This window comes from Prionailurus bengalensis, chromosome A2, assembly GCF_016509475.1.
Source record: "Prionailurus bengalensis isolate Pbe53 chromosome A2, Fcat_Pben_1.1_paternal_pri, whole genome shotgun sequence".
In the NCBI taxonomy this organism is placed as follows: Eukaryota; Metazoa; Chordata; class Mammalia; order Carnivora; family Felidae; genus Prionailurus; species Prionailurus bengalensis.
In genome coordinates this window covers 79,995,324-80,008,439 of record NC_057348.1, presented here as the reverse complement: position 1 = coordinate 80,008,439, position 13,116 = coordinate 79,995,324, and the positions used below count along the sequence as shown (strand labels likewise).

The following is a 13,116-nucleotide window of genomic DNA, read 5'->3' as shown; positions in this document are numbered from 1 at the left end:
GGCACAACGCAGAGACATGAGGAAAAGCGGGAGTAGGGACAATGGAGAAGAGAAATATAAGATTAAAGGAAGGATGGAAAGGAATAGAGAACTGAAAGAAATAAGCAACCACCCAGAAGCAGGAGAGACAATAAGTAAAAGCACTAAACGGGAACTATCAACAAAATGAAAGGCAATCTCCTGAATGGGAGAAAAGTATCATGTATCTCATAAGGGGTTAATACCCCAAATCAAAAAGAATTCATACAACTCAATAACAATAGCAGCAACAACAACAAACTCTGATTTTAGGACCCAAACAGACATTTTTCCAAGGGAGACACATAGATGGTCAACAGGTATACGAAAAGATGCCCAGCATCAATAATCATCTGGGAAATGCAAATCAACACTGCAATGAGATATCACCTCACACCCATCAGAAGGGCCAGTACCAAAAAGACAGGAAATAACACATGTTGGCAAGGATTTGGAGAAAAGAGAATCCTTGAACATTGTTGGTAGGAATGTAAACTGATGTCGCTACCATGGAAAACAGTATAAAGTTTCCTCAAAAAATTAAAAATAGAATGACTATGTGATCCAGCAATTCTGTTTCTGGGTATTTATCCGAAGAAAACAAAAACACCAATCTGAAAAGATACATGCACCCTCATGTTCACTGCATCATTATTTATAATAACCAAGACATGTAAATAGCCGAAGTGTCCATCAATGAATGAATGATGGATAAAGAAATGTAACACACACACACACACACACACACACACACAACACACAAAGGAATATTATTCAGCCACAAAAAAGAATAAAATCTGCCATTTTCAATAATATGGATGGACCTTGAGGACATTATGCTGTGAAATAAGTCAGACAGAGAACGAAAAATACTGTATGATATACATGGAACCCCCCCAAAAAAAAATCTAACGAAATGTAGCTACAGAGAATAGACTGGTGGTTGCCAGAGGAGAAGAGGTTGAGGAATTGGAAAAAATGGGTGAAGGGAGTCAAAAGATACAAACTGCCAGTTATACAATAAATATGTCATGGGGATGTAAGGCACAGCATGGTGACTATAGTTAATAACAACATACTGAACAGTTGAAAGTTGCTAAGAGAATCAATCTTCAAGTCCTCATCACAAGAAAAAAATGTTATAACTAAGTATGATGGTGAAGGTTTGCTAGACGTTTTGTGGAGATTATTTTGCAATATATGCAAATATGAAACATTATATGTTGCACACCTGAGCCTAATATGCTATATGTCAACTCTACCTCAACTTAACATGTTTAAAAAGAGAAAAAGGAAATGAGCAACCACTAGAGACAGAGACAGAGAGAAAATAAGTAAAAGCACCAAAGAAGGACTTAAAAGAGGAATTTAAGAAGGAAGATCTAAAAGTAAAAAGAAGTGGGACAGGGCAGAAATGGGGGAAAGAGAAGAAAATAAAAGGAAAAGTAAGGAGTACCCATAAAAGTCATCATGTCTCTCACCAGCCTCGTGTCATTAGTCCACCAGCTAAGCATCCCTCTCTCCCTCCCTTGTCCTCCCTCACTGCCCCAGCACCTGTCTCTTCCCCAGGAATGGGTCTTGTGCAGAAACTCCAGGGGAATGTCAACATATCCATCTACGAGACTTCCCTTTTTCCCAAATAAAAAATGTGTTACTAAGTGCTTCTATTATATACAAGGTAACTTAAGATTTGATTTTTTAAAATTTCTGGTACCAAACCACTTAAAAACTTTTTAGGTTCATTGATTTTTTAAAATTTCTGGTACCAAACCACTTAAAAACTTTTTAGGTTCAAGCATGTATTCTTTTTTTTAAAAAATGACTTCAGTTCAACAAGTCTTTGCAGCCCTTCAAGATTATGATTCATTTTCCTTTTTTTTCACGCCCTAGCATATAAATTAGGATGTCATTTAATACTAAAATCACTAGGTCTTGCCAGCCTAATAGTTCCTTTTCCAGTACAGACTCATACTATCACTCTGAAACTAAGATCGCTTTGGGAAATTCCTATCATGTCCACAGGAAGTAACACAGCTCAGAATATACCTGCAATCAGGGTGAATGGGTGGCTCAGTCAGTTAAGTAGCCAACTCTTGGCTTTGGCTCAGGTCATGGTCTCACAGTTTGTGGGATCAAGGTCCACATCAGACTCTGTGCTGACAGCTTAGAGCCTGCTTGGGATTCTCTCTCTTCTTCTCTCCCTTTCTCTCTGCCTCTCTCTCTCGCTTTGAAAATAAATAAACTTAAATATATATATATATATATGTGTATATATATATACATATACATATATATATATATAAATCTGTACAATTGATAAGTAAATTGATTAAGTGACTCCTCATCATCAGACTTATTTTAAGCAGACTAGTAAAATGGAATAAAACAACTAACACTGCACTGATCCTCCTTCCTTCATTCTTTGAAGATGGCCTTTGAAGACTAAAGTATGGCTGAGTTCTGAATATAAGGGAATATTATGAAATTAAAATTCCTATTTGTGATAACCACTTCCAGAACCTTAAGTGTGTTAAGTGTTAAGTGTGTGTACCAGGATCAAAATGTTCCTGCTACAAAGTTTTCTTTACTCATTTTCATTTATTTCAAAAGAAATTAGCAAACATATTCTTCATTTCCTCCATAATCTATAAAACCATAGTTTTACCAAGTGTTCTATCATCTTCCTATCTTTTGAACAATTCAACATTTTATTATTCAGAGAACTTCTACATTCTACATGACTTTTTTCTTTACCTACAGCATACTCTTCACTGCAATGAAGATTTTGCAAAAAAACAAAAAAAAGTTTTAATAAAAAGTATGCATTCATAAAGGAAAAACTGAGTTTTTAGCTTTTGCCCAGTGATTAAGACTCCCCAAACAAATGAAATTTTGTTTATTTATTTATTTTTTAATACTATATTGTTCCTTTTTTATGTTTGTTTATTTTTTTTAATTTAATGTTTATTTATTTTTGAGAAAGAGACAGAGCACAAGCAGGGGAGAGGCAGAGAGAGAGGGAGACACAGAATCTGAAGCAGGCTCCAAGCTGTCAGGTCATAGCCTGATGTGGGGCTCGAACCCACGAGCGGTGGGATCATGACCTGAGCCGAAGTCGGATGCTCAACCGGCTGAGTGACCTGGGTGCCCCAATTTTATTTTTGAGAGAGAAAAAGAGAGACAGCACAAGCTAGTAGTGGAGGGGCAGAGAGAGGAAAGAGAGAGAATCCCAAGCAGGCCCTGCACTGTCAATGCAGGGTCTAACACAGGGCTCAAACCCATGAACCTTGAGATCATGACCTGAGCCAAAATCAAGAGTCCAATACTTAACCGACTAAGCCACCCAGGCACCCCACAAATGGAATTTTAAAGCACTTAAATCTTCAGGCAATGTGTATTAAATGCTTGGCACTATCTACTCATTCATTAATCTAAATGAAAAAATTAAAAACAGTTTTAAAAGCATGCTATTCTTTAATTAAAAATGTTAACTTTAAGAAATAGTTTAATGGATGTGTTTTCAAATACTTGTGAAGAATAGCAAAATGGTAACTCCTGCACTGACAAAAACAAAGAAATTGGCAGTCAAGCTTTTATTTTCTTCTTTGTGAATCTCCAGCAAGCTACCCATTTCACACACTCAAGTCCTAACTCTAATAAGCCGAAAAAACACAGGGGCGGCTATGGTCCAATTTCATGAGGATATTTTAAGGTTGAGAAAGCCCATGCAATTATTAGGATCAAGAGAAAAGCAAATTAACAAAGCCTCCAATCTTATGTGTTAACAGCAGAGTAGAAACCAGCAGTTGGTGTTTCTAATATTTAGCACCAAAGAAACACTCTTTAATGGAATGACTGTCCACCTTCAGCACTAGAACACTGGCTAAAGGTCACACAGTCTTTACTCTACCCATGCTCTTCTCTGGCTCAGCGACGTAATCTTTACAAGATGTGTTTGTTTGTTTGTTTGTTTGTTTGTTTGTTTGTTTAATTTACGAGAGAACTTTGTCTGCAAACTTTCTTGACCAACACTGACTTGGCATCAATGCATCAGTTAATTAACTCTTAACAGATTCTTCTAGATAAGACTGCCACACCGATATTTTATCTTCCTGTTAATTAGTAATTATGCACTGGCAAGAAAAACAGTGTTTCTTTCCAATTATCCCAGAATTCAGTGATTATTTAAACTTGACTAATTAGCATTAGAGGGCTGTACATCTTCTGGGCAAATTGTGTTTGATAATCCCTATTAAAATATACATGGTGGTTGTTGACTTGTAACAAGAAAAAAAAAGTGGCAGTTCAAAGGGTATTAGATACAGCACAAGGCAAATGGGGGCCCATTAAAATTTCCCCAACTACTCTAATGAGAATGCCGAGGGTCATTTCTGCCTAGTTTACCATCTGTTTGGTTTCTGGCAGGTGTCTCTGGTGTGAAGGGAGTGAAGCCCATTTGGCTTATCACAGCGTAATCCGGGAGTCTGAAGCAATTTCACTCGCTTATAAAGTGGCACATTCAAATCAGACGCTTGCACACATGGGATGAAAAACTTTTAAGTGTAAAAATGATGCCACATTAATGGAAAATGCCCCGACTTTTTTAAAACAAGCAGGAAGTGGTTGATGAGAAGCTTTGAGCAATGTTGTATATGAACTCTAATATCTGCTTTGTACTCACCCAAAGATTATGAAGATTGAAAAACCGCTGCTTAAAAAAAGAAAAGAAAAATAGCTACTTTGTAGCCTCCATCACCTGGAGCACATTAAAAAGTTAGATTTGCATTAGGACAGGCAATGACTTCCTTAGGACACAGAAAGCAATAACCATGAAAGAAAAAAATGAAAAGCTGAAGTTCATCAAAATTTAAAACTTCTACACATCGTACGATACAACTGAGGAAAAGAATAGGCAGGTCACAGGCGGGACAATTTACTCACAAAACATATATCAGATAATGGACTAGCATCCAGGATATATTAAAACCCTTGTAATTTAATAATAAGAAGGCAACTCAACTTTTCGTGTTTATTTATTTTTGAGAGAGAGACAGAGAGAGTGTGTGTGTGAAGGGGTAGGGGCAGAGAGAGAGGGAGACAGAATCCGAAGCAGGCTCCAGGCTTGAGCTGTCAGCACAGAGCCCGATGCGGGGCTCGAACTCGAGAACTGCAAGATCATGACCTGAGCAGACACTTAACCCACCCGCCCCACAACTCAACTTTTTAAAGTGGGCATAAGATTCGAACAGATACTTGACAATAAGCACATGAAAAGGTGCTCAACATCAGTCAGTTGGGGAAGGCAAATTTAAACCACACTGAGATACTACCACATACTCGCCAAAATGTCTAAAATAAAAACACAGACGACACCAAAAGTGGATAAAGATGCAGAGCAACTGCAACGCTAACAGTATGTTGGTGACGGCACAAAAAGTACAACCATTCTGGGAAAAGGTCTGGCAGCTTCTCATACAACAAGACCCAACAATTTCACTGTTAAGTATTTACCCAACAAAAATGAAAACATATATTCACAAAAAGACTTGTACAACTATGTACATATAGCAGCAATATGCACAGTAACTGAAAACAAGAACAACCCAGGTCAACAGGAATGCTACAAAGGAATACTACGCGGCAATAACAAATTACTGACACACACAACACGGAAAAATATTATGCTGAGTGGGGGCGCCTGGTTGGCTCAATCAGTTAAGCAGCTGACTGTTGATTTCAGCTCAGGTCATGATCCCAGGATCATGGGATCAAGCCCTGTGTCAGGCTCCATGGGGAGCATGGAGCCTGATTGGGATTTTCGTCCTGCCCCTCTGCCCTTCTCCCCTGCTCTTGCTCGCTCTCTCTCTCTCTCAAATAAAATTAAAAAAAATATATTATGCTAAGTGAAAGAAGCTTTATACAAAAGGGTACATATTCCATGACTGCATTTATACAAAGTTCCACAACAGGCACACTAATCTATGGTGGAATAAAATAAAAATTGGTTGCCTTTGGCAAATGAAACCGAGAGTTGATGGAGGAGAGACATGAGGTGATGTTCTATAATTTTTTTTTAATTTTTTTTTGCTGAGAGAGACAGACACAGCGTAAGTAGGGGAGGGGCAGAGAGAGAAGGAGGCAGAGAATCCCAAGCAGGCTCCTCACTGTCAGTACGGAGCCAGATGAGGGACTTGAATTCATAAAACTGTGAGATCATGACCTGAGCCAAAACCAGGAGTTGGATGCTTAACCAGCTGAGCCATCTAGGTGCCCCAGTGATTTTATATATTTTGATAAGGGTTTGAGTTAACACAGGTTTGTGTATTTATCAAATCTAACCTCATATACCCCTAAGGATTGTGCATTGCAGTGTATCCAAATTTTACCGAGCTCATGGGTGCTCACTGTAAAATTCTTTCAAGTTTGATGTGCGCTTCAAATTATTCACAATGGAATGTTAAAAAAATAGATTGAGATATTTCTGTCAAATCCCTATTACATTATATAGCAGTTCAGGGGCGCCTGGGTGGCTTAGTCAGTTAAGCATCCAACTTCGGCTCAGGTTCATGGGTTCAAGCCCCACATCGGGCTCTGTGCTGACAGCTCAGAGCCTGGAGCCTGCAATAGATTCTGTGTCCCCTTCTCTCTCTGCCCCTCCCAGCTCATGCTCTGCCTCTCTCTCTCTCTCAAAAAAGAAACATTAAAAAAATACAATAAAATAACATCAGTTCATTAGATGAATACCTACACATAATATAAAATCATGTAAATATAACTATGATAGCATTTCTTTCACTAGCTCATTTGTTTACATCAGCCTTGTACATGGAGGAGTAGGTACCACTACTTTTGTGCCTGATTTTTGTACTTCCACAAATGTGCTTACCTAGTGTGTTCCTGTATGTGCATTTATTTATCTAGGGTGTGCCCTGAAATCTGTTTATTCCATTTGAACCTGCTATTATCTTAATATAATGTCATTAAGCGCTCTATAAGCTATGATAAAAAATGAGCACTTCTAAGCCATTTGTTGTATATATACACACTAACTTGGATGCTTTGGACAGACTTGATAAAAAGAACCTACACAGGTGTTTTCTCAAAATATGGTTAAAAAGGTACCTGTAAAAGGTTGAAAAAACCCCACAAATATCTAGAATGCTGCATTAAGAATTCTTTGCAAGTCTGTTTATGTTCTTGATCCATTTTAAAGACACTAAAACTGGAAATGAGGTTTATGTGGGGGGAAGGAGTAGTGGAATTCCAATGAAAACTAGCAAATTTATTGCCCAACCATCCTACTTACTATCAAAACCTATACAAGTACTCCGAGTCACCCTCTCCCTAGCCCAGATTCTACCATAGGATGGATTGCCTTTTTAAACACTATGTTGTTTAATCATTCATAGAAACTAAACAATAAACATGTCTAACCAATTTCTTTCAGCTGACTCAATACAAATACTGATCATGTCAAATAAGAGGGTTTCTATAGTTTCTTTAGTAGGTGAATGTGGGTGTGTATTGGGGAACAAAATTTATAAACTATGTGTCAGTATGTGTGTATGTGTGTGTAGTTTGTGTGCGTGTGTGTATACATATGGTTATCTCAATTGTACTGTAACCATTTTCTCATGCCATTATTATTTTAAAATATCACTTTAATGGTAGCATATTATTTTTTAAAAAGCTCTTGATTTGGATGTAGTTGATGCACAACATAACATTAGTTTCAGAGTACAAAATAGTTATTCATCTTCTCTATGCATTATGCTGTGCTAACCAGTGTAGCTACCATCTGTCACCATACAGTGCTGTTACAATATCACTGACTATATTCCTTGTGCTGTGCCTTTTATTCCTGTGACTTATTCATCCCCTAACTGGAAGCCTGTATCTCCCACAACCCTTCACCCAAATGTTGCCCATTTGCCCATTCCCGTTCCTTCTGGAAACCATTTGTTCTCTGTAATTTTAAGTCTGATTCTGCTTTTTATTCTTCTTTTTTGTTTTTAGATTCCACATATGAGTGAAAACATATGGTATTTGTTTCTCAGTCTGACTTATTTCATTTAGCATAATACCCTCTAAGTTCGTCCATGTTGTCACAAATGGCAAAAAAAAAAAAAACCTCATCCTTTTTTAGAGCTACATAATAGTTGTGTGTGTGTGTGTGTGTGTGTGTGTGTGTGTGTGTGTATGCCATCTTCTTTATTCATCAATTGAGGAATACTTGGGTTGCTACTATATATTGACTATTGTAAATAATGCAGTGTCAACATATTATTCCTTCCTACTAATACTCTAGTTTATTTTACCATTATCTTTTATTGACATTTAGATTATTTTCAAATTTTTCATAACATAAATAGTACCCTGGTAAACAGTCACATGCATCAACCTTTGTCTGTATTTCTGTTTTTTCTTTATGATAGATTCCCCAAAGTAAAAGAACTGTGTCAAAATATGTGAAAATTTTAATTTCTTTGTTTACATACTGCCGAATTATTTTCTAGATAACCAATATATACTCACATCAACAATAAATACCTATTCTCCAGCACTGGTACCAGAATTAAGTAAACATGATTTTAAACATCTTTGCCAGATTAAAAAAAATTTTAATTGCAAAAAATTTAAAGCTTCATAATTGTTTTAATTATGCATTTTTATTAGCAGTGAGTTGAATATTTTCTTCATATTTACTGGACATTTGTCTCTCTTCTTTTACAAATGGTTTGAGTTTTTGCTAATTTTCTGTTAGGATATTAGGGTATTGATTGATTTTTTTTTGGCTGTATAAGGCCAAAATCCTCTTTATACCTCAGGCAAAATGTTTTTCATCTTTTTTTTTAAATAGCATTTTTTATTAAACAAATCGTTCTGAGCTGTCAGAAAATTAGAAAACAGAGAGGAAACCTTTAGATGTTCTAAGTTTAAATCTTTCTTACAGTCCAGGGATTCAAAAAATCAATTTAGTAAGGGGCACCTACTTGGTTTAGTCAGTTAAGTGTCCAACTCTTGATATCAGCTCAAGCCATGAACTCACAGTCATGAGATCGAGCCCTGTGTTGGGCTCTGTGCTGACAGTTCAAAGCCTGCTTGGGATTTTCTCTCTCCTCTCTGCCCCTTTCCTGCTCTCTGTCTCTCTAAATAAACATATTAAAATGTTTAAAAAATCAATTTAGTCAGGATGGACTATTCTTCATATCACTTCACTATTAATCTAAAAATATAGAAGAAATAACAAGTGTTGTCAAGGATATAGATAAATTGGGAATCCGTGTACTGCTGCTGGGACTATAAAATGGAAAACAGTTTGGCAGTGCCTCAAAAATTAAACATAAATTACCACATGACCCAGTAATTCCATTCCTAGGTCTACACACAAGAGAATTTAAAACACCCACTCACGGGGCACCTGGGTGGCTCAATTGGTTCAGTGGCTGAGCCTGCTTGGGATTCTCTCTCTCTCTCTCTCTCTCTCTCTCTCTCTCTCTGCCCTCCCTTGCTCATGCTCTATAAATAAATAAATAAATGAATAAATAAATAAAATGTATGTGCACACAAGAAACTTCTACACAAATGTTCATGGGAGTGTCATTCGTAATAGCCAAAATGGAAACAATCCAAATATCTATCAACAGATGAATGGATAAATAAAATATGGAATATTCAAACAATGGACAGTTATTCAGCCATAAATAAGAATCAATTACTGCATTTTTCACTATGCTTCAGTAAGGATGAACCTTGAAAACATGTCAAGTAAAAGAAGTCAGTCCTAAAGGTCACATACTATATGATTTCATTTATATAAAATGTCCAGAATAGGCAAATACACAGAGACAGAAAGTAGGTTAGTGGCTGCTACGGGATGGGAAGAAAGGGTTTAGAACTGATCGAATTTAATGGGTATAGGGTTCTTTCTGGGGTGATGGAAATGTCTTCAAATTAGTTGGTGGTGATGTTTGCAGAATCACTGGGCTGTCCACTTTGAAATGGTAAGTTTTATATTATGTGAACTCAATCTCAAAAGAAAAGTTTATATTTAAAAAAAATTTTAATGTTTATTTATTTTTGAGGGGGGGGAGAGGGAGAGAGAGAAAGAGAGAGAGAGAGAGAGAGAGAGAGAGAGAGAGAGAATGAGCAGTGGAGGGGCAGAGAGAGAGGGAGACACTGAATCTGAAGCAGGCTCCAGGCTCTGGGCTGTCGGCACAGAGCCCAATACGGCTTAAACTCAAGAAATATGAGATCATGACCTGAGCCAAAGTCAGACACTTAACCAACTGAACCACCCAGGCACCCCTCAAAAGAAAAGTATATTGAAGATTCTAAGAAGTACTATGTAATTTTGTTTAACCAGCATATTCCAAGCTTTTTTATACTGCAATACACTTTTGCCATGTAAGACCTATTAACGTACCATAAGACACTAATGATCGCAAGAAGCAGTGTGGGAAAAGGTGCTAACAGTGCAACATTTTAAAATTCATTCTAAGATGTGTCTGATATCATCCCCTTGTTAAAAGTGGAACAAGAAGAAAGAGAGAAAAGGGAGGGGACAGGCTAAGGACCTGGAGGATAAACTTCATCAACCTCATAATTATTCTAGAGCTGCTCATTTGTCCCATTCTCTAGAAACAGAAGGCCAAACCCTGGGTTCTTCCTTATTAGTAACAGTTTTCTCTCCATTTTTTGTTATTAGTGTTAACACTGGTATTGGATCACACAGACTAAAAGTGCAGTTAAAAAAGAATCTTCTCATAATTCAAATAACTAATTTTTTTTTTTAATGGGAGAAGGAGCCAATGCAATGGCTAGTCTTTATTGGAAAGAAGAAACTTTATAGCACATTTTGAGTAAGTTAGTGCAAAGGCTCAGTGGGCCAAGTGATGGGGCACCAGCTTGTAATGGGTTCCACAGCTAGGGCATTGCTGGGCCTCGCCTTTGTGCAGCCAGAACCAGATGACAGCACTATTGTCCTCTTCACAGATGCAGCCCACAATTTGCTTGTCAGTGATAGATGGCACTAAATTAGGGTCTTCCTTGGTGCCTGAAGCTGCTTTTGGGGCTAGCATATTATATGGGTCCAGTCCCTTCCGAGCAGCCATCATGACCTCCCTCTCCAGCCCAGTTGCCTGCTCATCATCAGTAGGAACACCGCCTCCAGATGCTCCAGATGCCGTGGAGCGCACTGCGGCGACTCCATTGGGACCGCGGACCCTGAGGGCCTGCGCGGCCAGCGATCCAACTCCACGAAGTAACCTTGAAGCCATCACGCCCGCTACAAACAGCAGCACTCGATAACTAATTATTTTAAAAAGAAAACCGTTAAGGATAAACAAAACGTCTTCCCAGAACACGATCTCTGATAGCTCCATTTATTTTACTTTTAAGTTGCAATTTACCAGAATTCATGTGGAGAGGCACTGTTCTGAAGAAGAACCAGAAATAACATAATTAACTAGATAATAGCAACAACATGGTTCTGATGTATGAAAACATGTGGAAGGAAAAGCAGGAGAGAAGCTCAGTCTGAACTTTTACCAAAATATTAACAACTTTGCTATTCTGTTTTCCAAAATGGCAACTCCCACACCAGCAAATATCTTTCCATTCAGACATTCAGAGTCCTGAAAACAGTAATTTAGTTGTGTGCTTGCCTCAGAGAGCAGCCTACACATCTATTAGGCGACATGCAAAGCTCAGCATCAGAGGGTTGAATACAAACTACAGAACAGAAGACAAGAGTGGAAACAGAACCGGCATTTGGTGAAGTGCCGTTATTGGACGCCTACATCTCATCTATTTTCAAGTTCATAGGCTGCATCCACAGCTATTTTCTAGGCGATGCCAAGAATTTACTTTCACCACTTTTTTTTAATACTTCAAAGATTATTATCAGAATTATTTCTAGGAATAAATTACATTATAAAATTATTTTAAGTTGTTCTTAGATTTAACTGCCAAAAAAGAATCAAGAGTATTTATAAATCAATTACTGTGAACATGGGACATAAACTCTTTTATCATTATCTAGATACCCAAAAGGAAGACTGGAAAACTTCAAGAGTAACCACATTACAAGCAAAATTAACTGCTAGATCAGAGTCAGAATTCCAAGTTTATTCCCTTAAGCATATACTTCCATCTTTTTTCCTGTTAAAATGCACAGTGTAGCATACTACGGAAAGTATCACTCTTCTAGAAAACAGTATCTCTTATAAGTAAAGACCCATGATTCCTAAGTGGTTTTTAAAAGTATCATTTAAAACAGAAAGAGCAAAATATTCCTGATTCTGTCTTCATCTGCTAAGGGATAAGACTTCATTTACATAAACCTATTTTCCAGAATTATTTTTAAAACTTTGACATGTCAGAAAGTACCCCACATAAAAACCTACTGCTCTGTCCTTGTTTGTTCAGTGCTGTTTTGGGGGCAAGTATCTTCTTTAATAAGGTTCCATTTGCCAGACAGAAAAGTCTCTTCACAATCTTTCAACACTGACAGACAAAATTATAACAAAATAATCTCAAAAACCCTAACTTCCCATAGCACAGTGGCAACTTTCATTAGAATCTGCTCTAAAAATGTGACTTTCCTGACAGTCTTATTTATGACATACCATTTTACTTTGATTCTGAGCACATGGATTTGAGCAGGAATAAGGAGGAGAAAGGAATTAGAAGAACTCCTCTTCCTTAGGGATACATCTTTAAAGTACCTACAAGGGTTTCAGGGCACATATCTTATCAGGGCTAAGTTCCTGAATGTTGAATCTGTGGAATGTCCAGAAAAAACTGACAAGCTGCTTCAGGAGCTATGACATGGATGAACTTTACAGGGAGTGTTGTTTTTTTTTTTTTTCAGCCTAAAGGAAAGAAAACAAATTATTTAATGGCTTTTTAACATACATTTACCTTTTGTAATTACAGAAGAAATTCTATGAGAAAAGCACTGAAGTTGAAGCAAGGGTTGCACACATATACCAGACAACCTTCCTTAATCATCTCACTTGATGTAATCAAGTGAATACATTCCCAAGAAATTATAGAGGCATCACTTCACGGAAGATCTAAGAGAGAAAATAAGAA

The 13,116-nt window shown here is 37.3% G+C and overlaps 2 protein-coding genes across 4 annotated transcripts in view; both read right to left on the bottom strand.

Annotated features, from left to right (window-relative positions):
- Positions 1-13,116, bottom strand: part of RELN (reelin) — a 533,601-nt gene that overhangs the window by 434,400 nt on the left and 86,085 nt on the right. The window lies entirely within an intron of this gene.
- On the bottom strand, positions 10,814-11,341 carry LOC122487780 (cytochrome c oxidase subunit 5B, mitochondrial-like). Its single transcript, XM_043588661.1, has one exon. It carries the CDS (start codon positions 11,295-11,297, stop codon positions 10,899-10,901), a length of 399 nt encoding a protein of 132 aa, XP_043444596.1. The 5' UTR covers positions 11,298-11,341; the 3' UTR covers positions 10,814-10,898.

Bases quoted from the DNA above. Each gene is read 5' to 3' on its own strand.
- LOC122487780 (XM_043588661.1), bottom strand. From the start codon at position 11,297: ATGGCTTCAAGGTTACTTCGTGGAGTTGGATCGCTGGCCGCGCAGGCC.